The sequence below is a fragment of the Eubalaena glacialis genome, chromosome 2, assembly GCF_028564815.1.
Source record: "Eubalaena glacialis isolate mEubGla1 chromosome 2, mEubGla1.1.hap2.+ XY, whole genome shotgun sequence".
NCBI lineage: Eukaryota > Metazoa > Chordata > Mammalia > Artiodactyla > Balaenidae > Eubalaena > Eubalaena glacialis.
The window spans coordinates 116534150-116557749 of NC_083717.1; the positions used below are offsets into that span (position 1 = coordinate 116534150).

General features: G+C 42.1%; 1 protein-coding gene across 2 annotated transcripts in view; it reads right to left on the reverse strand.

Annotated features, from left to right (window-relative positions):
• FMN1 (formin 1) overlaps positions 1 to 23600 on the reverse strand; it is a 414086-nt gene that overhangs the window by 300405 nt on the left and 90081 nt on the right. Inside the window, exons 1-2 of one of the 2 annotated variants that reach the window (XM_061180551.1) lie at positions 5183 to 6952; positions 3709 to 3826 (exon numbers count right to left, since the gene is read on the reverse strand). In XM_061180551.1, the coding sequence (XP_061036534.1) occupies positions 3709 to 3826; positions 5183 to 6565 (1501 nt within the window). In that variant the 5' untranslated portion in view covers positions 6566 to 6952. Of the gene's footprint in view, positions 1 to 3708; positions 3827 to 5182; positions 6953 to 23600 lie in introns of those variants that run through there. The other variant, XM_061180550.1, reaches the window with a different exon arrangement.

Genomic DNA, 23600 nt, shown 5'->3' on the forward strand with positions numbered 1-23600 from the left:
GCTTTTCCCAAACCCTGTCCACACCTTTGTAAATAGTCTCTAACAAACTCTCAATCAAATCATCCTCACCTGATCCCTGACAGGACCCGGGCTGATATGGTAATAGTATAATTATCCAAAGAAAAAATAAATATGGCTAAGTGCATTTATTCTTCACAAAGCAAAAAAGAAAAAAGTGACCTAATATGGTTTAGAAAATTCTTTGATTCAAGTTTGAGATAAAAGTTTAACCCCATGTTACCTCTATGATTATTCTATGATACCTAGATCTTTATAATTTCCAGTCCTTTTTTTTTAAAGACTTTGGGCATGTTACTAACCCTTATATAACGTCACCACGTACAAGACAGCATGTTAGAGGACGAACAGATCACTGGTTCTCTGTTTCTCAAGAGATAAATTGCTTTTGCAGCATTAAATTTAAAGGTAGACATTTACATTTTTCTTTTAGATTCCCTTGTATTGTTTCATAGCACACCTTTTCACTTGGCTGTGATTGGGTTTTACTTAGCCCCGGGCTTCACACCGTCATCAAGTTTACTCCATCCAGATGTTTCTGGTCTGCAGCACAAGAAAGTGGCAGGGACTCAGCTGAGTTGATTAACCATTTAAGGACGCGAGGAGCCCACTAAAAGATTCTTCCTGGAAAAGCAAGACTTTCCCCCCCAAGCTTGTTTCGAGAGCCAGCTCCTGTACCTAGAGGAGGAAAGACAATTCTGAGAACAAGGAGTCTGTCACTCAGATTGTCCCCAGCCCAATTCCAAGGAATAGAGGGAAATGTTCTTTTCACTCGTAATAGCTGTGAGGCATCCCAAACACAAAGCAGAATTGCATTGATAATAATGTATGAAAGCACAGCACAGAACCTGGGAGAAAGTAATTCTTTCTCATTTGAGCAGAGCAATTCAAGTACAGTGTGAATGAACACAGGGGACCCTCCCTGCATGGTAGAAGTCAACTCCAGCACCTGTGCAAGTCCCGTGAGTGACAGCTCTAGTGAGCCCTAGTGCCTCTCAACTGGCACATCACCAAGGCTCCAAGAGCTCACAGAATGGCAGTGGAAGTGCCCTTAATGGTGGACACACTGTCATCAGGATGGCATCAGAGGCTCTAGTGGAAGCCAAAGGCTTTAGCTGCCAAGAGAGTTAGCCGCAGCGTCAGCAGCTATAGATGATGCTGATGACTTTGGCAGTGGCAGGAGAGTGCATCCCAGGCAGTGGGCACCAGCAACAGTGGTCAGCTACCCTCACATGGCAAAGAGGACTCCAGAAGCCATAGTTTAAAGGGACAGCTTCCCTTAGGTCAGCTCTTTCTTTTTTATCCTTGAACAAAAGTGAGTTTACAGTATTAGGTGATCTCCTAGGCCCTGAGAAAAAGATCATCGCATGATAAACTCTGAATAGAGGGAAACACAAGCAGTGGCACATCCAAAGCAGCCAAGGGCAACACAAGGACAGTGAGAGACTCATGATGAAAAACACCACCTCTTTGCCAGCCCTGCCAAGGACTGGGCTTCGATGTCAACAGCGCAGAACTCCAATAGCACACTTTAAATATAAATAGACATGCTCCCCCCTTTCACTAATTTAATGAATTATACATGCCAGGAAAAATTAAGAGCGCTGACGATGTAAAAGCATAAGACTTCAAACACCTTGAAATATTTTGGAACGAATTTTTCTGTCTCTGTGCTCCCTACAGAGTGGCAATTTTAATCTACTTCCCTAAGGGCAGGGAAACCAATGGAAATACCACAAAATGTGTTAAGTTATAAACCAAATGCTTATAAGACTCCAGATTTCTCAACAACAGAGCTCAAAAAAATCACAAGGAAATTGTTAACTTCCTAAACATTAGCAATAAATGACAAGACAACCATATGTTGGCTGAGTAATGGGGTAAAAAGAAGTTTCCTACAGGCATGGAGTATCTTCTTTGATAACCTCCAGAGTGTATCAGCAGAGTAATTAGCGCTACAAGACTCTCAAGAAAATGAGCACCAGACCTGGCTGGGAGCACGGTAAGTAAGACACAGTACTGCCACCCATGGGAACTGGCTGGGGACCTAGGTGCCTTCTCCAGACAACAGCCAGCCTTCTCTCTGTTGCAAGCTGTCATTGTGCCATCAGAACGAACCCAAGAGAACTGTCATTATTCATCAATTCCTCCCTTTTTTCCCCATCTCATCCGAGACCTTAGACAGCTTGGAGAACACGCATTTCATTACCAAAAAAAGAGAGACTGGGAGAGCTACTGACTTTGAGTGTAATTACACTGCAAGGTAATGATAGCACTCCTCTGAGCTTCTGGAAACGGAAGAGGACAGAGCAAAGACTAAGGAAACTCTGTAGAGGATAAATGCCCCCAAATATGACTTGAAGTAGATTGAAAAGCTGTTTATGCCACTTCCTTCTCTATTCAGCAAATGCTCATCATCACAAAGAAGATGGCCACTCCAATATGAACTAGGAATAAGAACTTATAGGATTCTGGTTTTTCATTAAAGCGAACTTCAGGACTTTTCACTGTTCAAACTGTGCCAGATCATAGGAAAGACAACTTGGTAGGTGGTACAATATTGCAGTCATAAACAATCCGATTTTGGAAAAATCAAATGTAGGCAAGAAGAATGCAACAGCTACATACATTTTCACCAAGGCTGTAATAGCTTTCTTTCTGTAATTCAAGCAGGTCAGAAAAAAATGTCATGAAGTAGTTGATGTCTTGGGGTAGTCAGAAGTTTGCAATTGTGTAAATGGAGGCTAAAGCAATCAGGCTGTAGAACTGAGATTCATCTGTGTTCTCAATCACTGATTGTAATTTTATCATCTTACAAAAAAACCTGTGTATTACTAAACCACCCAAACTTTGATCCACTTATGTCATCAACCAACAGGAACTGAAAGAAGTATTTTTGTACAACCATACAGACTGGTAATATACACACATACCTAAGACAACCAGCAAAATATAAGTCTGTGTTAAGTAATCTTCAAATATCAGGAAGAAGACAAAGAGGTTTCATCAGAGATACATACAGACACACATATATACAATTAAGATATATCCTCCTCTCATTCTTTCTTTTTTTTTTAATTTCACATGAACCCTTCACTTAAAGAGTAAAAATATCTAGATTCCCATTCTACTTAAATACATTCAAGCAAAGCTCCTGGGAAGGTTTCCAGAGAGTTAGATTGCTTTGAAATTGGCCATGCATTAAATAAAGCTTTGTCTAACAAAAGAGAAAGAGTAACTGATATGGTATCTGTACATTCACTCTGCACAAGGTTCCTGTGGCTCAAAAGCATTACTCAAAGACAAAGAACAAATCAGATTACAGCTCTGGAGTCTCCTACTCTACCTCTGCCAGCAACCCTGCCAGCTTACACGACATTCTGTGAGGGCCAACCACCTGCTTCCTGAGGAATCTGTAATCTACCTTCTCCATTAGTTCCCCCGAGGTTCTCCTCCTTTACACACGTGCCCCCCTTCACTCATTCCACGGCGTTCACCTTTCATCTCTAAGAGATTCATTAATGATAAGTGTGCAAGGGTTCACTTTAACAGCAAAACCAAAAAGAAAAGCCTTCAGCATTACATTTTATAATGAAACAAAAACTTAAATTCTGTGAGTCTGCTGAGCTAGAACTAAAAGCCATTGCAGCAAGAGATTCATTCCTGGTACCTGGCTTCTTTTCCCATTACCTGCTTCAGTGTACTTCAATCCCACTTTTTCTTCTGTGTCTTTTGTCTTTGGGGGTGGCCAGACAGCTTGGAGTCTGCCAGGAGTCCTATCGTCCTGTTCAGTGGGGCTGTGGTCAGGCTGTTGGAAAAGTGGGTAAACAAAAGAGTAAGTTAAATGAAACGTGGCCAGAGCCAATTAATCCCTGAGAACAACTGTGCTAACTCTGAAATTAATTTTAACGGCACACTGCTCTCATTCACTGTAACTGAAACATCTCACTCCAATACAATCCTTTTCTAGAAATGTAAAGTGATCCGTTGGGGTGGAAAGAGAAATAACTCAAGGCCAAGTATTACACAACCTTCAATAGATGATTTTTAGCATATAACTCTTTTTTTTTAAATCACAAGTACACTTTGATCTGAAGATACAAATATACTATAATCGGGTACATTTATAGGGATGTCTAGAAATATATCCCAAACTCCAGGGTTATTTATAATATAAAAACTAGTTTTGTATTTTCCATGAACATTACCTGTAGGCCAAGATACACTTCTCTAAGATGTCCACATTGATCATTTCTTTTTCTTTCCCACAAAAAAAAAAATGAATGAGTTGGCTTTCACATTCAAGCTATTTTTATAGGGGTTGATTTTTACAACTAGGGGAATGCTATGTTGTATTTAGTTTTTAACTGCAACCTAAGATAGTTTTTCCAAAGACCTTTAAATTTAATGTTTTAACTGATGTATGAGGGAATGATAATTGTATGCCAAATTGATACTAAGCAGGAAATTCTATTTGTTGTCCTTATGAATTTTAAGATCCACTGGATCCTTACAAATTACCTGAATAATTTTTTTAATAATAGTAACAGCTTTCACTAGATGGTTACTATGTGCTAACTTCATTTAATCTTCGCAACAACCAAATAAAGATAAAGGTTATTTTCTTCATTTTGCTGATCAAGGTCACCCAGCCAGTAATTGGCAGTTAGCATTAAAACCCAAGTCTCACACTAACCCAGTGCTCAACCAAGATGCCTTGTAACCAACACAGAACGTTTTAATCACATCACAAACAGGTATTTCGCCAAGTGGCAGACTTTCAAAGGAAAAATACAGTTTTCACAGAGGTATAATTAAGTGGGGAAGAAATCTGGGCTATAGTTCTAGATTGCATTGATTCCTCATGCTGCTTGGTTTTTAGAAGCACATTTCCTATTAATGTTTAAACTCACAGCGACAGTTTCGCTTTCTGACCTGCACATCTTTACTTTTACCTCTCTCACAACCCAGAAAAATATAAGGAAGAAAGAAAACGCTTCTGTCCAACTCCATACTCCTTACAAGGACAACTTGACTATAATCATCTTTCACCTAGAAGAGGGTCACTAAGATCAGTATATGAGATTCTCTTTGATAGGAAACCTGAAAAGAAATATAGCAGCATCACATTTTATGATAAAACCCACAACGCAACGCTACGTACGCTTTTGGAATCCGAGGGGCCATCTGCTGGCCTTGACCTCGACCGCTCAAACACAGCTCTGAGGGACTCCTTCTCATGCCTCATCTTGCGCTTGAGAGCTTCCAGCTCAGAGGTGTCAGCTGTGGTCTCCTTTTTGGGGGGACGGATGAATAAGGCTTTAAAGGCCTCCAAGGCAGTCTCTGGCGGCTTTGGCTTGACCTCTCCTCCCTGGGTCTGGGCTTCTCCGGGGCCGCTCTGGCTCTCCTGGGGAGTACTGCCACCCATCTCTTCCCCCCTGGGCTGTTCAGGGTCTTCTGCCTTCGATTCGGCTTTGGGGACGTCAATGTTGAGCAGCTGAGAGAGCTGCTCCAGGAGAGTGGGAGCGGCCTTTGGATCATTTGTTTTCTCTCCCATCTTCACTGTCTGAGGCCCTGCCTGTGCTAGGGACCTCTGGACAGGTTGGGTCAACTTAAGCAAAGCCAGGTCCCCGTCCTTTGGTTTAATTTCAGTGATGGTCTCCCCGACCTCGGCTGGGGCTCCCTTCTTCAACACACGAAGCCCACTAAAAAAAGCTGGAAGCTGGAAGGACTTCTCTCCAGGGACTTCTTTTTTAGAAGAGGTGTTCTCAGTGACACCAGCACTTGAGTTCTGGTCTGTTACCACAGGTAGAACTTTGGAACCTTCTTCTCCAGCTTGTCGCTGGCCGGGGCTGTGCTCTGTCTGAAGGCCACCATCGTCGGGTTCCAATTTGCAGTTTATCTCCTGTAGAGTCCTTTGAGGACCTTCTCCACTGGGCTCTGCATCACCCCTTTCTCCAGTGGCAGTATTTTCCCTCCCATCTCCTGGCTTTTCTTGGGGCTGCTCAGATGGCTCAGATAAAACACCACCAGGGGACTTTGGGCCATTGGTGTTGCTTCCCTCTTCTGGCTCCTGGCCTCCATCATCAGAGTCAGAATCACTGGTGGTGTTCACCAGGGTCCCGTGAACCAAAATGACATTGTCTCTGCACACACTCAAAGCAGCCAGTGGAAGCAGCTCTTGACCAGGCAGAGAAATCCCTGCTTCTGCTTCTCCCCGGCTTCCCTCCAACCCCGTCTCTGTCTCCACCCTCGTAGCCTTCCCATCATTTCCGAGGTCAGGTGGAACCTGAGCCTCTGCCTCCGGCGGATCCAAGCCACTGCTGGGTTCCTCCAGCTGCGGCGTGGGATCCACCACTAAACTGCGGAAGGCTTTCAGCACCGCATCTTCCTCTTCAGGCTGCACAGATTCCAATTTACTCGCAAACCCAAACAGGGATTTCATAGAGAACTTGGTCAGGATCGACTGGGCCACGTCCAGTCCGGCTTCGGGTTGTCCTGGTTCCGAGCCATCACTGCCTTTCGGAGCGTTACCAACGTCCTCCATGTCCCAGCCGTGCCCTGGGTGGCAGATGCTGACTTCTGTGACCTTCCCCTGCTCTCTCAGTTTCTCCACTCCACCGGCTCTTAACTTCCAGGACAGAGAGCAACAGGACCCGCCGGTGGGACTCAGCCGCAGAGCGAGCACACTTGGCCGGGCTCTGGTCCCTCCCGAGCCCTCCTTCCGGTTTGCGCGGTGATGGGGCGTCCGGGGCAACTGTAAAAAGTCCGCGGAGCTTTATGCCCAGAAGCAGCCGAGGCTGCGCACCTTACTACACACGGACTGGGGAGGCTGCTCCTCTGGGACTTCCGTATTTATTCCCGGGGACAAAAGGCTTTTTGTCGTGGGGAAAGTCAGCCTGCCCCCAGTCATCCCAGCCCAGGACTTCGCCACGAGCTCCGCCCCAGTGCCGGCCGTTCTCCTGGTCGCTTTCAACTTCCTCATTGGTGAGCAAGTCAGGCTCCAGAAAATGCTGAGCCGGCAAGCTGATCCTGACAGCCTTCAACCACCCCCCGGAGCAGCCGAAGGAATTTAAAAGTGAATCAGCAGAAAATGACTGAAATACTTCTTACGAGCTCTCTTTTGCCATCTAAATCACGGTCAGAGAAGCCTGTGCCATCCAGGCCAAAAAAAACCCCAAAAAACAAAAAACTAGCAGTGCACACAGACCAACAGCCACTTACAAAGCCCAAAGCAAAGAAATAAAAGTAAAGAAAGAAACAGATCATCTCAGAATGCCCAGGACTCTCAAAAGCAGTTAATTTACTGCCCTTGAAGCTTTCTTTTCTTTTCTTTTCTTTTTAAAGTGCTTTCTTCCGCTTCCCTGCAGGTTTCATCTGGAATGCAGATTTTAGCTGCCCCAGCCGGAGAAGGAAAACCAACTCGACTGGTTTCAGATTACTGCTGTTTTAGCTCTGCCCTGGTGCCTCAGTGTTCTACAAACAGGTACCTAGGCAAGCACACCCACCACGCCCACTGTCCACCAGCCTTAGGGTGGCAGAGTAAACAGCCCCAGCCAGCCTGGCAGGAATGATTACCCTCCACACTCTCTGTGCCAACCTTGGGCTTCTGCTCAGCAGCTCTGACTTCCTGGCTTCCTTATGAATCCTGCTGGCCAAAGCCTCTGTGCTTCAGCCATCCAACCAACAAATTGAAACCTGGCATGATACAAAGTAACACACAACCTGCCTTGTTAGGTAAAGCAATTCACTAAAGGTCCCCAAGGAGCCACATTCCCCTAAAGGGAAAAACACCTGAAAGGTCTCTATCAGGTCTCTGTCACAGACCCAATTTGCCTAAAACAAAAACAGGAAAGACAAAACCACCACCAAACATCAGCTCAATGTAGTTTCCAACGGTGATTATATGCTGAGAACCTGGCAATGAAGAACATGGAAAAATTGTAGCTGTTTCCCAGCAGCATACCTGCTGCCTCTTGGGGCAGCTTCCTGTCGTACCTGAAGGTCTCAGTGTTTTTCAAATCCCATCCAGTCAGCAGGCATTTAGTAAGCACCTGGGATGGATAAGGTACTGTGCTGGATCAGAAGAACCAAACTGGCTTAATAGTCATCATGGTTTAATAGTAATCACCGGCTCTCTGAACAAAGCTGCGAGAAGACTGAGCCCAAGTGTTAAACGCAAACAAATTCTGCAAAACGGAAGCTGTAGCCACAAGCAAAACAACTGTCTTGCTTTATCTGCAGCCGGGAATGGCTGTGGCTTCCACCCTGCTAACTTGAATTGTGTTCCCCACTAAGTATTAATACTAAGAAATTCTGATCACAATGATAAATTTCTAGCATGATGTGTTCAAAAGAAACCCTCACACAAAAAGGGTACATATGATTATAACCCATCAACTCCTATAGGAAAGTTATGACAGTACTTCCTAATCCCTGACTTGACCTTGTATCTAAACGGATACTTTCCTGTTTGCTCCTGATCCCAGTATATTTGGGGATTATTAACTAGGGCACAGTTAGTCAAAAGGCCACCACAACACGCAGGAAAATTCATTGGTGACGTTTATGTCTCAAAACAAGCTTCCTGTCTCAAGGAAATGCCCGTTGATAAAAATCATACCTCTGCTTCTTCAAGACAGAAAAAAAAGGAATCATCACATCAGGTCATAAGATCAGTCTTCTGAAGAACTATGTAGACCAGCCAACAATATACAGGTGAGGGGAGGAGACATGTCGCGTATTTGGTGTTCTTCAACTGAGAAAGCTCCATTTTCTCAGACATAATTATTGATTTCCAGATTTCCAGAATAAGTTTCTAAGCACTTTCAGCAGATTTGGGCAAAATGGGACATAAACTGGAAGGGGCTGATGGCTCTTCTACAGTACAGCACGGAGCAGAACTACACAATTTTAGCACCCTTTCAATACCCACGGACACCAATACAATGTCATGGAAAGTGTGGGAAGTCTTGGGTCCCGGGGAGATGATTTGATCCCAGTCCCTTGACTCGAGGTAGGTAAGGTATTATTAGGTTTGTTTTAAAAGTGAAGCAACCATGGCCAAGAGAACACAGCCAAGCCAAGGTGCACAGCTAGTAAGTGGAGGATACTAATAATACCTAACATTTATTGGGTGTTTATAAGCACTGTTCTAGGTGCTCCATGTGTATTAACTGATTGGTACATCTAGCTACGAGGCTGGTATTATTTTCTTTTTCATGTTTAGAAACTGAGGAGCAGAAAGATGATGTAGCTTGCCCGTGTTCACAGGTGGAACTGGAACTTTAATCCAGGCAATCAGGCCCCAGAATCCACAATCACTCTTCCAAAACCCTGAGCTCTGCATCCTGCCGTGATAGGACTCCACACACGCCTGCATCTTGAAATGTGCAAGAGTGTCAGCCCGGTTAGTTGGTGGTCTCTCACTAGGACATGTATTGTACTTTACCCTTTGAGATGATACAGAAGGTTGACTTCACAAAAAGAGACAACAATATGAGAATGACCATTCTTTTCCCTCGTTGTAATTTAGGGGGGAAATCTAGAGGGGGTGCTTAGAAAAATCAAGCAAAAATTCCTAGCTGGCTTGTCTACTGGTCACAGACAAGACACACAATCCTTGGGACTCAAACCTATCAAGAGGCTTTCCAGCTTACCCGTACAATTCTCCTTCATTTAGGAAGCTTAACTATCAGAAAGATGCATTCATCCAACAATCATTGTTAAGCACCGGCTCTGTACGAGGCTCTGGGGATATAAAGATGAAGAAACTCCAGCCCTCCACCTTCATGAAACATGAAGTTTAATACAGGAAATCAGCCAAGAAAGAGGTGATTCCTGTTCATAGACTGTAACTGAGTACTTTATACCCCAGACTCGGTCTAAACAGCAATAGGTGGACATAAGACAATTTTGAATGAAAGAAGCAGTGACCATAAAGATATGAAGATGAGTAAGAAAGAGCAGCATGGTAGTTTACAGAGATCTTTGAATATTGACTCTTTCAGGCCACTGGTTCTCATGGCCATGAGAAATGTTACAACATCTGGTCATTTAGGGAATGGGAAAATGTTTCAGACCACAGTGTTCAAATAAGCAGCCTATAAATTTGATCTTAGTTGGGTGGCCTTGAAAAATGAATCTATTTAATGTTTTAACATTCTCGGGGGGAAAAGAATAACTTCCCTTGCACATTATTTCTCTCTGTCTTGTCCTGTGATGCATACTTATTAAGTACCTACTACACAAAACCAGTGACAGCCAAGACTTTCTCCTTTTCAACCTCACCTGACTCTCTTTTGTTCTAACCTCAAAACACTTAAGCTCTCTAATAGCTACACCTGCGCAAAAGGCAGATTTTAAAAATGATCTGCCTTGGACTAGTTGAAACAGGCATGATGAATATTAGGTAGGATTTAACCCACGTGTTGCTCTTTGTAACTATTTGTTTAAAACAATCACTACCCAGCTACTTGAAAACAGAACACTATTTGCGTGCAGAATTTACTACCAATGAATTCTCCGTGTTCCTCCCATCTCACCATCTTCTCAGATTGAGGCTGGAGCTAATTGTACCTCATGGCAATGGGAACATCAGTCCAACAAACAATACCTAGTGAGCTAAGCCTAAAAGAATGGTTGCAAAAACAACAACAAAAAAAGGCGTATCATCTCCTGGAAGCAGTAGAACCTAGCTTCTTGATTCTAATAACTAGAGGAATGAGCATTAAATTGTTTTAAGTCAATTTGCAGAAATTGGACACTGCCCAAAAGAAAAACTTCCTAAAGCCCCCCACCTCACACACTTACTCTTTGCAGCCCTCTGCCATGTCACTCAGCTTAGAGAATCCCTTCCCACATTCTCATAAAATCCCAGAGAAGCAAGGGAAAAGTAAAGCAAGTGAGATTAATTTCACGGTGTTGGGCTAAATGATTCTCATGTTTCTCCTTATCCAGTATACTTCAAGTTCCCGGCCTGAATTTAATGACTAACTGCTTCCAGATTCTAGGGCTTCAACTAGGTTCATGAGACGATTGCTTGAGAAAAGTAGAAAACAGTTAAAATTAATAAGAGTAAGTAAGATTGTAGAAACTATTTCTGTGGAAGAAAAGAGTTTAGAGCAATGGGCTGGGAAAAGTAAGTAAACTGTGAAGATATAAGTGGGGTAATGGGCGGAGATGGGTTTTTTGGGTTCAGGAAGTGTGTTTTAACTAAGTGAAGTCTGATATAAATGGTGAGAACTGAGGACCTGATGACAACACAAGTACTCAAAAAGACATCTGTTAAATGAATGAGGTGTCAGATGAAAGGAGGGTAAGATTATGGAAGAAGCCGGGTAGAATCAAATTGTTGGGAGGCTGAAGAGGTCTTTAGAAACACTAGAAGTCAACCAGCTCAACACTCTTCTTTTAAAGATGGAGACATTTGAAGTCAAGAGAAGCTAAGTAACTGGTACCAGCTCACGCAGCTCAAGTGCAGCCATTAAGGTGGGAAAAGAGGCGTCCCAACTCCTGTCCACCCCGTGTCACATCCCCCTACTGCCTTGGCACGTGATCTTACCTTCTTCCTGAGCAGCATCTTCTTTAGCTCATTTTCCACATCTTCAAAATGGAGTTATGAGGCCAAATGAAAGACAGAGCCAGAGACCTCCCTAGGCTTCTCCTTCCATTTCAGGCAGTGCTTTCCCTGCCTTCACGGCGTGGATTCCCCCTGCCAACTACTGCAACCCTCAAAACAGCCCCCTCTGGCTCAGCCTCGGAGAAGCCAGCTGCTGTTTTTACTGATTGATTCAAAAGAAAACAGTCTGCACCTGCCCATGGCAAGGACAGGGCTCAGTGATTAAGGCCTTTTTCCATCGAGCGGACTTAGTGCAAAATGTTTCTAAGACTGGTTCCACTGAGCTGTAGTCAAAGCTTCTGTGGAAGTGGGTTGAATGTCGGTAACAAACTAGAAGACTCTGAAAGGGAAGAGGGGAGGCCGAGGCATGCTCGTGAAGCTGAAGGAGAGAAGAGAGCAGTGGGTACGTCATCTTGCAGTGATCAAGGAATGAGGGCAGTGCGCACAGTTAGGAACCTGGCCCTGGGTCCTGGGCTAACACCCTACTCTGCTCCTGCAAGAAACTTGACCTTGGACAAGTTATATAAGCAACCTGTGTCTCAGCTTCCTCACCTAGAAACTTGGAATAAGAAAAGTACCTACTTTGTGGGTTATTAGAAGCATTAAATAAACTAATGTATGTTTCACACTCTCATCAATGCCTGGCACGTAGTAAGTACCATATAGATATGACATGTTTTCATAGCAAAGGAATAACTTTCTTAGGGACATCAACCAGCAACCAACAGAATTTTTTCTAACCTTGTCAATATGAAGCAAGTATTTACCGATGAAATGATGGCCCAAGCAGGAAGCTGCCCCTCCCAGTTCCCTCACATACGCTCTTAGACAGAGGAGCCATTTGGTCTGAACAGGATTGTTCCTTATAGATAGGCCTACTAAATACAACGGCTCCCCATGCCACATCTGTGCCACGAGTGAATTGAGCTCCAAAGAAAATTCTTTCAAGGGGTCCCTTTGGGTGTTTCAGGGCCAGTGCTCTCTGGATTATTGTTTTCCATCTGTATCACCTAAAGACAGCAATTAGCTTAAAGGGTTCCCAGGTGGCTACTGTAGATGGTGACAAAGTTCACCTGTTCTTTATTACTTTCCTGTGCTCCAAGATGATTTTTAAACCAACTCAATCATTTCAGAAAAAAAAAATCCATGAATTTGGATTTTCTCCAGAAAATCCTTTTCTCAAGAGTCTATTGACACATGCTGATGATGTGTGGTCCCTTAGCACTGAGACTTCCCCTCCCTTTGGGGAAGGGTGTTCCCAGACGATGACTGGCCTGGGAGAGAGCCTAGGGCGTTAACAGCAGAGCAAGGACCATTTTTTGTTGTTGTTTTTAGGCCAACTCATTATACTTCAAAGGTGTACGCACTTCATTTAAAATGTCCTTACTCTTACAAATACGAAAATCAAGCTTGAAATAGTTATTACATTACTGCTTAGGGTCTTACTGTCAGATATTTCTAAGACTGATTCCACCAAGCAGTATCAAAGAGTCCTTGGAAATGGATTCAATGTCCGTGACAAAATAAAATATTGTAAGAGGAAAAAGGAAAGGCTGTGACTTACTTGTGAAGCTGAAGAGGAGGGAAAATAGGAGCATTCTTTAAGGTACAGAATTTCCTGGGACATGTTTTTGAAGAGTTTTGAGTTTTTCCCAAATGAGTAATAGTGATGTCCCACAGAAATAACCACTACAGAAGGCATGGAGTCCGTGGAGAAAGCATTTCGGTGTGGCTAAAGTTGCTCATGATAAAAGTTGTAGATGAAGATCTGGAATCTAAGAAACTGTATATATCTCTTGCTGTCTATACTCTTGTTCTTCCTGAGTGGTGAAACTAGACAGCCACTGGCTCCGCTGTAACTGGATATCTTTTTTTGTCCTTCCTTAATTTTTTTTAAGTAAAAGTTATCTTGAGAATATTAGTTCCAACACCAAAGAACTAGTTATCATTTTTAAATACTTTTAAATTTAAAGGAGGCAAAAGAAAAATCAGGGAAGATGAGGATTTACCTAAAACAAAATGAAGATGGATGATAAGACATGCATGAGAGGAGAGAAGGGGGAGATCTAGCATTTTTTTAGGGTGTCATGGTTGTCCCAAGTGGGTACCATGCTAGGTTCTTTATGCAAGTTTTCTAATACCTTAATCCTCCCCATAACTCTATGAGAAAGGTGTCATTGACCCCGTTTTATTAGTGCTGTTCAGTGCAAGTTTCTGTAATGGTGGAAATGTATCTGTGTCATGCAATGCAGTACCACAGGTGGCCTATGAGCACTTAAAATGTGCCTAATGTAACTGAGGAATTAAATTTTAAATTTTATTTAGTCTTAATTAATAGCCATAGGTGGCTAGTGACTACTGTTTGGCCACTGCTTTAGATGTTAATACTGAGGTTCAGAGACATTAGGGCAATTCAAAGATTACACAACCAATGAGTGGCATAGCCAGGATCTGCACTGGATCAACCTGATTCTAAATGTACCTTCTTTTCATTATAATAAATCAAAGAGCTATAGAATTTTGTAACAGTTCTCTTTCACATTGAAACATCAGTATGGGGGCAAAATAGATGATCACCTGGTTACCGGAACCAAATGGCCACTGCAGTTAGAAGGAATTGGCAGAGAGCAGAAAGGACACAAATTATGAGCCCTGATTTGATCAGTAATGATTCCTTGAAGTTAATACTCACATCATTTAGTCATATTAAAAGAAAAATATGGAAACCAATGTAAAGGCATTAAAATTACAAAGTAGAAAGTAAGCTAGGCATTGTCACAACTATGATCCTATTCTTTTTTTTTTTTTAATATTTATTTATTTACTTATTTGGCTGCGCCAGCTCTTAGTTGAGGCACACTGGATCCTCGCTGCCGCGTGCGGGATCTTCGTTGCGGCATGCGGGCTCTTAGTTCCCTGACCAGGGGTCAGACCCGGGCCCCCTGCATTGGGGGCGTAGAGTCTCAACCACTGGACCGCCAGGGAGGTCCCTATGATCCTATTCTTAAACACAGTTAAAGAGAGGGCAAAGAAAAAGAGGAGAGGCCAGAGCTACGGCTTTGAAGTGAGATGTGTTTGGGTTCACTATGGGATATTACTTACTAGTTACATGCTAGATGTGTCACTTAGGCAAGTTCCTTAACTTCTATGAACTAGTATTTACATGTATAAAATAGGGAAAATAATAACTCATAGGATTGTTCTAAGAATTAAATGTGCTAATATTCCTAACCCGATGCTTGCTTGATTCACAACAGACACCCAATAAATAGTAAGCATACTTTATGAAGCATGTATAGCTACAGGCATCAATGAAGTGGGAGAGAGGAATCATGTTTCCATAATTTTGAAATATATTCACTATTGCCTCCATTTTGTACATCATTTTACTTTGAGATTTAAACAAAACAAGTATATATAGCGCTACTATCATTTTCAACACTTTAAAAAGTATCATGAAATATTCTGTAGAAATGTTATAATAGTTCCTAGAATCACAGTCACTTACTTTCTATAGCTGGAAAGGGACGTTTATAATGTTCATACACAGGACATTTATGTAGTAGCTGTAGTTCTTAACGCAATTCAGAAGGAATAATAATCATAAATCAAGATGGCTTAATTAAAACGTAAAAATCAAAAGGCAAGGGAAAAATAACTGGGCAATAAAAACTGGAGCCTTATGTTAGCATAGGAGTGCTCTCAAACATTCCCTAGGCAAAGGCTGCTGCATTTCAAATTTTAAATGGGTCATATGGGATGTAATTTTAACCACAAATTCCCATTTCTATCCTGGAGAGAAAAGAAAGAAAATACTTTTCTGAATATGCACATGGAACATAAATGATATACGTAGAAAGAGATCAGCATTTAAAGAACTAATGTGAAGCTCACAGTCTAAGCAATGCACACAGAACGACAGTTTTTGAGACAGAAAAGGGAGGCTTAAAAAAATGAAAGTCATTCAAAGGGAGCAAAAAAGCAAACAGTTGAATTTTAGAGAAGCCAAATAAAATATTTCAGTGCAATATTCTCATTCATTTAAATAAAATTCATAGACAAATTTCTCACCAGTTTTATAAAACTCAGTTCTAATCTGTGGTTTCTCAGACTCTGAAAGCATAATATAAAGATTTCTCTATGTAGATGCTTCCAGAGTCCATATTTTACATGAACAGCTATTCTGTTTCATGTCAGAATAGACAGAGGAAATGAGGACAGTGTTATCAAGATCAAAGAAAAGTGAATTTCACAGTTCCATTAACCATTAAGGTGTTCAATGGTTAAGACAAGCTTATTATTCTTTTTGTGTTATAAAGAAATCTGGGATGTTACTAGATTTGTCATGATCTCGCAGTTTATAGAGAGGACAAGTAGATGTCAAGAGAAGTGTGAGAAATGGCCTAAGAACTGAGCTTTATGATTGGCATAAATGTGGGTTTCTATTTACATGGGATAACAACCTTCCACACCAATTGCAAAATTGGAACTAATTTGAGAGAGATAACTGGTTAAATTTCATGGGCTTTAGGAATAAAACCAGATTACTTTTTTTCAACTGCTTTATCATGACTTAAAGTGGTGAGGAGTTTGTGAGAAAAAAAAGGCGATTTTCCAGTTCCATCAATAATTCATCCCTCCCCACTGTTCTTTTTACCTGAATCATTTCTTGATCATTTATCACACAGCCAACAGACACACAATCTCTGTCTCTTTCTCTCTCTTTCACACACTCACACACTCACACATATGTACTCACATACACAAATAAGCACATGCCTTCAGAAAACAAGCTAGCTTGATATTTCTAAATTCACTTCACTTGCAAATACAAGCCCCATTGTCATGAATATGCTAATGATGTGGGGAAGTCCACCTGCGGCCTTTAGCTTTAAGCGGTAGGCTCTCATTGGCTTCCACGAAAACAAAACAAGGATGTGGCCCTTTCCATGTACTGCAAAGGCACTGTATCAGAGAGCCCTCTGCATCCATTCTTTGCTGTCAAAGTCAATTGATGCCACGGAGTTTGCCTTTTAGGAGTGAAGGAACGTGAGGGCCTGAAATCTGCTCGTGTTCCCATCAGTGTTTCCCCATCAACTGTAAAGACCCAAGGTCTGAGGCATCCAGTGTCCCAGGTGAGCAGTTGCAGAATCTTCACTGGATTGAGTTCTGTGGGGTGATTTTGGTTGTGGTTCTAGCTTTCTAAATCTGAGCCTGGTTCTCAATCCTTCTCACTGATTATGAGAGCTAACTCCTATCCATGAAATGAATTTGGTTCTTCAATTAAAAGCAAAACAAAAGAAAACAAACAAATCAGAAAAGCATCCAAACTAGTGGAGAGGTAGAGGGGCTTAACATTTAAGCACCTAGGTCCAGACTTGGACAGACCTGGGTTCAGATCCTTGCACCTGACTTAACTGAACCTCTCTCCGTATTTGTATCACTACAATAGGTATAATAATACTTCAAAGAATGGTGCCTGGCATTGAGGAAGTGATCAATTCATGGCAGTTTTGTTACTGGTTTAGACACTTAAGGTTTGGTGTGGACTTGGTAATTATATCTTTCCGTTCATAAGATGCAATTACTTGGAACCCGATGCTGTGTCCTCCGCAGACAATTAAGCTAATTCAGTAAGGAGCATCCCGGGACCCACAGGTGGGGTGATGGAGATGATCCTTGGAAACCAGCATCACCAAGAAGAGTTCAAGGCTTGTGTTTTAAAAGCTGCATGCAAAATCCTACTTTCAGAATTCATGCAACCAATATAGAATTCTGATGACTGCTTACCTTTTCTGCTTTGCATACCTTTTGTCCATCTCAGGCCACACCTCTTTTAGTGTCTTTTTTCTATCCTGCCCACGTCCTTTGTTTACAGACATGTTACAAACTATCCTCCATGGTGAATAGTCATCTCAAATGGAATCTTTAAGAAACTGCACTTGTTATAAGAAGTTAGGCCCCATTTGCTCTCTGGTCTGTCCAGATTCAGTTGCCTTGAATGTCTGGCTCAAAGTGTACTGGCAACTGAGGAGCACAGCTAATGATAGTTTCTTATAGTGGAATATAAGAAACTGCCCTTTAAGGCTAACTGTGTAATGTTCATGCTCTAAATGGGCACTCTAGGGTGACTGAGGGTTTATCATATATAGATGCTACCCCAAGGCAATTCACACATTTGGTGCATTTGGATGTTGCCCCCAAACTCACACCTAGGATTGCCAGATTTATGAAATAGAATACAGGACAACCAGTTAAATTTGAATTTCAGACAAACAACAAATAATTTTTCACTGAATATGTCCTATGTAATATGTAGCAACCTCATGACCTAAAAGTGGAACTGACTGAGCATTGGGTTCTTTCGAGAACTCTCTAGGTCACCCAGAATGGTCTACGGGATTTGCTAGAGCAGGATGATCACCCAAACAGAACCTCTCTACATAGCAGTCTGGCTGACATTCAGCCAAGGGGCACCAAGACAGCAGCACTGGTTGCTTAAACACTGAAATATATACTGGTTGGTAAACAGATGCTGCTCGGAGCCTCCCTGGTATCTACCTTCCACCAGCTACACCTCCTGCCATTCCTCCAAGGAACCCTTGGACCTTCTCACAGTTCAGTAACTAAAAGATGAACGTAACATGCGACAACATGGATGGACCGTAAGGGCATTATGCTAAGTAGAATAAGTCAGACAGAGAAAGAAAGACAAATACTGTTATGTTCTCACTTATAAGTGGAATCTAAAAAAAACCCAAATTCATAGAAACAGAAAAGAGACTGGTGGTTGCCAGATGTGGGGAGATGAAGACAGAGGAAAATGGGTGAAAGGTAGTCAGAAGGTACAGACTTCCAGTTGTAAGATTGGTAAGTCCTGGGGATGTAATGTACAGGATGGTGGCTATAGTTAACAATGCTGTATTGCACATTTGAAAGTTGCTAAGAGAATAGATCTTGAAAGTTCTCATCGCAAGAAAAAAAAACTTGTAACTATGTGAGGTGATAGATGTGAAATGAATTTATTGTGGTGATTATTTCACGGTATATACATATATCAAATCATTATGTTGTACACTTGAAACTTAAACAATATTGTATGTTAATTACACCTCAGTAAAACCAGGGGAGAGAAAAAGGATTGCACTGGAGAAACAGAAAGAAATGATATGAGCCTTCAAATAGAGTTAGGAGACAATAAGTTTTGGTCTCACTATCAGAGTTGTGACATTGTTCCTCGTATTAAAACAAAGATTCATGTTGAGAATATTAAGATGTATTTGTTTTTCTTTTAAATAATTTCCATCTCTTTCTTTGAATTTCTTGTATTTCTTTTAAGTAATTTTCATTCCCCACACACCACACTGCTTGGGTTGACTTATGCTCCTTTAATAGAATCAGGAAATGTAATATTATAGCTAAAAGGAACTTGGTTTCATCTGTTCGTGTTCCTCCCATCCTGTCAGCACACACTTGTTAAAGAAACTGAGGCCCACAGAAGTTAACCGGTGCCCAGAGTCCCACAGCTAGCTAGTGGTTGAGCCAGCAGTGGAAGTGAAGTGAAGGAGACCTCCACCTCTTGTTCTAGACCAGAATGGGCCAGATCTGACCCACTGCCTATTTTTTTTTTTTTTCCACTGCCTATTTTTGAATGACTCCTTTAAGAATGATCTTTACATTTTTTAATGGTGGGAAAAAAATCAAAGATGAATAATATTTTTGATAGGTGAAAATAATAGGAAATTCAAATTTCAGTGTCTATAGACTTTTATGGGAACACAGGCACACTTATTCATGTATGTATTCTCTACGGCTGCTTTTGTTAACAGGGTTGAGTGGTTGCAACAGAGACTGTATGGTCCCAAAGCCTAAAATATTTCCTCTCTGGCTCTTGACAAAAATAAATAAATAACTAAATAAAAATTAATGCACAGCTAAATAAGGGGCCTTAATAGCAGCCTCAGCCCTAATGCCTGGGGCCATTCCGATTTGTGGATGCCAAATTCCCACCAATTATTAAATGTTTTAGCTATCACCCCTACATACTAATGAAATGCTGCACATCCATAGAAAAAGACTGATTAAAGTAACTTCTTGGGTGGACCTTCAAGATGGTGGAGAAGTAAGACGTGGAGATCACCTTCCTCCCCACAAATACATCAAAAATACATCTACATGTGGAACAACTCCTATAGAACACCTACTGAACGCTGGCAGAAGACCTCAGACCTCCCGAAAGGAAAGAAACTCCCCCACGTACCTGGGTAGGGCAAAAGAAAAAAGAAAAAACAGAGACAAAAGAATAGGGACGGGACCTGCACCAGTGGGAGGGAGCTGTGAAGGAGGAAAGGTTTCCACACACTAGGAAGCCCCTTCACTGGTGGAGATGGGGGAGGATGGCGGGGAAGCTTAGGAGCCACGGAGGAGAGCGCAGCAATAGGGGTGCAGAGGGCAAAGTGGAGAGATTCCCGCACAGAGGATCAGTGCTGGGCAGCACTCACCAGCCTGAGAGGCTTGTCTGCTCACCTGCCGGGGCAGGTGGGGGCTGGGAGCAGAGGCTCCAGCTTCGGAGGTCAGATCCCAGGGAGAGGACTGGGGTTGGCTGCGTGAACACAGCCTGAAGGGGGCTAGTGCACCACAGCTAGCCGGGAGGGAGTCCGGGAAAAAGCCTGGAACTGCCTAAGGGGCAAGAGACCATTGTTTCGGGGTGCACAAGGAGAGGGGATTCAGAGCACCGCCTAAACGAGCTTCAGAGACAGGCGTGAGCTGCGGCTATCAGCTCGGACACCAGAAATGGGCATGAAACGCTAACGCTGCTGCTGCCGCCACCAAAAAAACTTTGTGCAAGTGCAGGTCACTATCCACACGCCCCCAGGAGCCTGTGCAACCCGCCACTGCCAGGGTCCCGTGATCCAGCGACAACTTCCCCGGGAGAACACTTGGCGCACCTCAGGCAGTTGCAAAGTCATGCTGGCCTCCGCTGCCGCAGGCTCGCCCCATATTCCAATTATAACTACCGTACCCCTCCCTCCCCCCGGGCCTGAGTGAGCCAGAGCCCCCTAATCAGCTGCTGCTTTAAACCCGTCCTGTCTGGGTGGGAACAGAAGCCTGAGGGCAACCTACACGCAGAGGTGGGGCCACATCCAAAGCTGAACCCCGGGAGCTGTGCAAACAAAGAAGAGAAAGTGAAATTTCTCCGTGCAGCCTCAGGAGCAGCAGATTAAATCCCCACAATCAACTTGAGGTACAATGCATCTGTGGAATACCTGAATAGACAATGAATCAACCCAAAATTGAGGTGGTGGACTTTGGGAGCAATATCAGACTTGGGGTTTGCTGTCTGTGGCTGACTTGTTTCTGATTTTTATGTTTATCTTAGTATAGTTTTTAGCGATTGTTATCACTGGTGGATTTGTTTATTGGTTTGGTTGCTCTCTTTTTTTTTATTACTTTTTTATTTTTTTATTTTAATAATTTTGAAATTTTTAATTATTTTATTTATTTATTTATTTTTATTTATTATTGTCTTCCTTTTTTTCTCCCTTTCCTTCTGAACCATGTGCTGACAGGGTCTTGGTGCTCCAGGCTAGTGTCAGGCCTGAGCCTCTGAGGTGGGAGAGCCGAGTCCAGGACACTGGACCACCAGAGACCTCCCGGCCCCATATAATATCAATCTGCAAGAGCTCTCCCAGAGATCTCCATCTCAACACTAAGACGCAGCTCCACTCAACGACCAGCAAGCTCCAGTGCTGGACACCCCATTCCAAATAACTAGCAAGACAGGAACACAACCCCACCCATTAGCAGAGAGGCTGCCTAAAATCATACAAGTTCACAGACAGCCCAAAACACACCATCAGGCAGAGCCCTGCCCACCAGAAAGACAAGATCCAGCCCCATGCACCAGAACACAGGCACCAGTCCCCTCTACCAGGAAGCCTACAAAACCCACTGAACCAACCTTACCCACTGAGGGCAGACACCAGAAACAACAGGAACTACGAACCTGAAGCCTGCGAAAAGGAGACCCCAAACACGGTAAGTTAAGCAAAATAGGAAGACAGAAAAATATGCAGCAGATGAAGGAGCAAGGTAAAAACGCACCAGACCAAACATATGAAGAGGAAATAGGCAGTCTACATGAAAAAGAATTCAGAGTAATGATAGTAAAGATGATCCAAAAGCTTGGAAATAGAATGGAGAAAATACAAGAAATGTTTAACATGGACACAGAAGAACTAAAGAGCAAACAAACAATGATGAACAACACAATAAATGAAATTAAAAATTCTCTAGAAGGAATCAATAGCAGATTAACTGAGGCAGAAGAACGGACAAGTGACCTGGAAGATAAAATAGTGGAAATAGCTACCACAGAGCAGAATAAAGAAAAAAGAATGAAAAGAATTGGGGACAACATTAAACGCACCATCATTCGAATTATAGGGGTCCCAGAAGAAGAAGAGAAAAAGAAAGGGGCTGAGAAAATATTTGAAGAGATTACAGTTGAAAATTTCCCTAACATGGGAAAGGAAATAATCAAGTCCAAGAAGCACAGAGAGTCCCATAAAGGATAAATCCAAGGAGAAACACCCCAAGACACATATTAATCAAACTATCAAAAATTAAATACAAAGAAAAAATATTAAAAGCAGCAAGGGAAAAGCAACATATAACATACAAGGGAATCCCCTTAAGGTTAACACCTGATCTTTCAGCACAAACTCTGCAAGCCAGAATGGACTGGCAGGACATATTTAAAGTCATAAAAGGGAAAAACCTACAACCAAGATTACTCTACCCAGCAAGGATCTCATTCAGATTCGATGGAGAAATTAAAACCTTTACAGACAAGCAAAAGTTAGGAGAATTCAGCACTACCAAACCAGCTTTACAACAAATACTAAAGGAACTTCTCTAGGCAGGAAACACAAGAGAAGGAAAAGACCTACAAAAACAACCCAAAACAATTAAGAAAATGGTAATAGGAACATACATATCAATAATTACCTTAAATGTAAATGGATTAAATGCTCCAACCAAAAGACACAGACTGGCTGAATGGATACAAAAAGACCCGTATATATGCTGTCTAGAAGAGACTCACTTCAGACCTAGGGACACATACAGACTGAAAGTGAGGGGATGGAAAAAGGTATTCCATGCAAATGGAAATCAAAAGAAAGCTGGAGTAGCAATTCTCATATCAGACAAAATAGACTTTAAAATAAAGACTATTACAAGAGACAAAGAAGGACACTATATAATGATCAAGGGATCAATCCAAGAAGAAGATATAACAATTATAAATATATGTGCTCCCAAAATAGGAGCACCTCAATACATAAGGCAAATGCTAACAGCCATAAAAGGGGAAATCGACAGTTACACAATCATAGTAGGGGACTTAAACACCCCACTTTCATCAATGGACAGAGCATCCAGAATGAAAATAAATGAGGAAGCACAAGCTTTAAATGACACATTAGACAAGATGGACTTAATTGATATTTATAGGACATTCCATCCAAAAACAACAGAATATACTTTCTTCTCAAGTGCTCATATGAGGAACATTCTCCAGGATAGATCATAGCTTGGGTCACAAATCAAGCCTTGGTAAATTTAAGAAAATTGAAATCGTATCAAGTATCTTTTCTGACCACAACGCTATGAGACTAGATATCAATTACAGGAAAAAAACTGTAAAAAATACAAACACATGGAGGCTAAACAATACACTACTTAATAACCAAGAGATCACTGAAGAAATCAAAGAGGAAATCAAAAAATACCTAGAAACAAATGACAATGAAAACACGATGACCGAAAACCTATGGGATGCAGCAAAAGCAGCTCTAAGAGGGAAGTTTATAGCAATATAATCCTACCTCAAGAAACAAGAAACATCTCAAATAAACAACCTAACCTTACACCTAAAGCAATTAGAGAAAGAACAAAA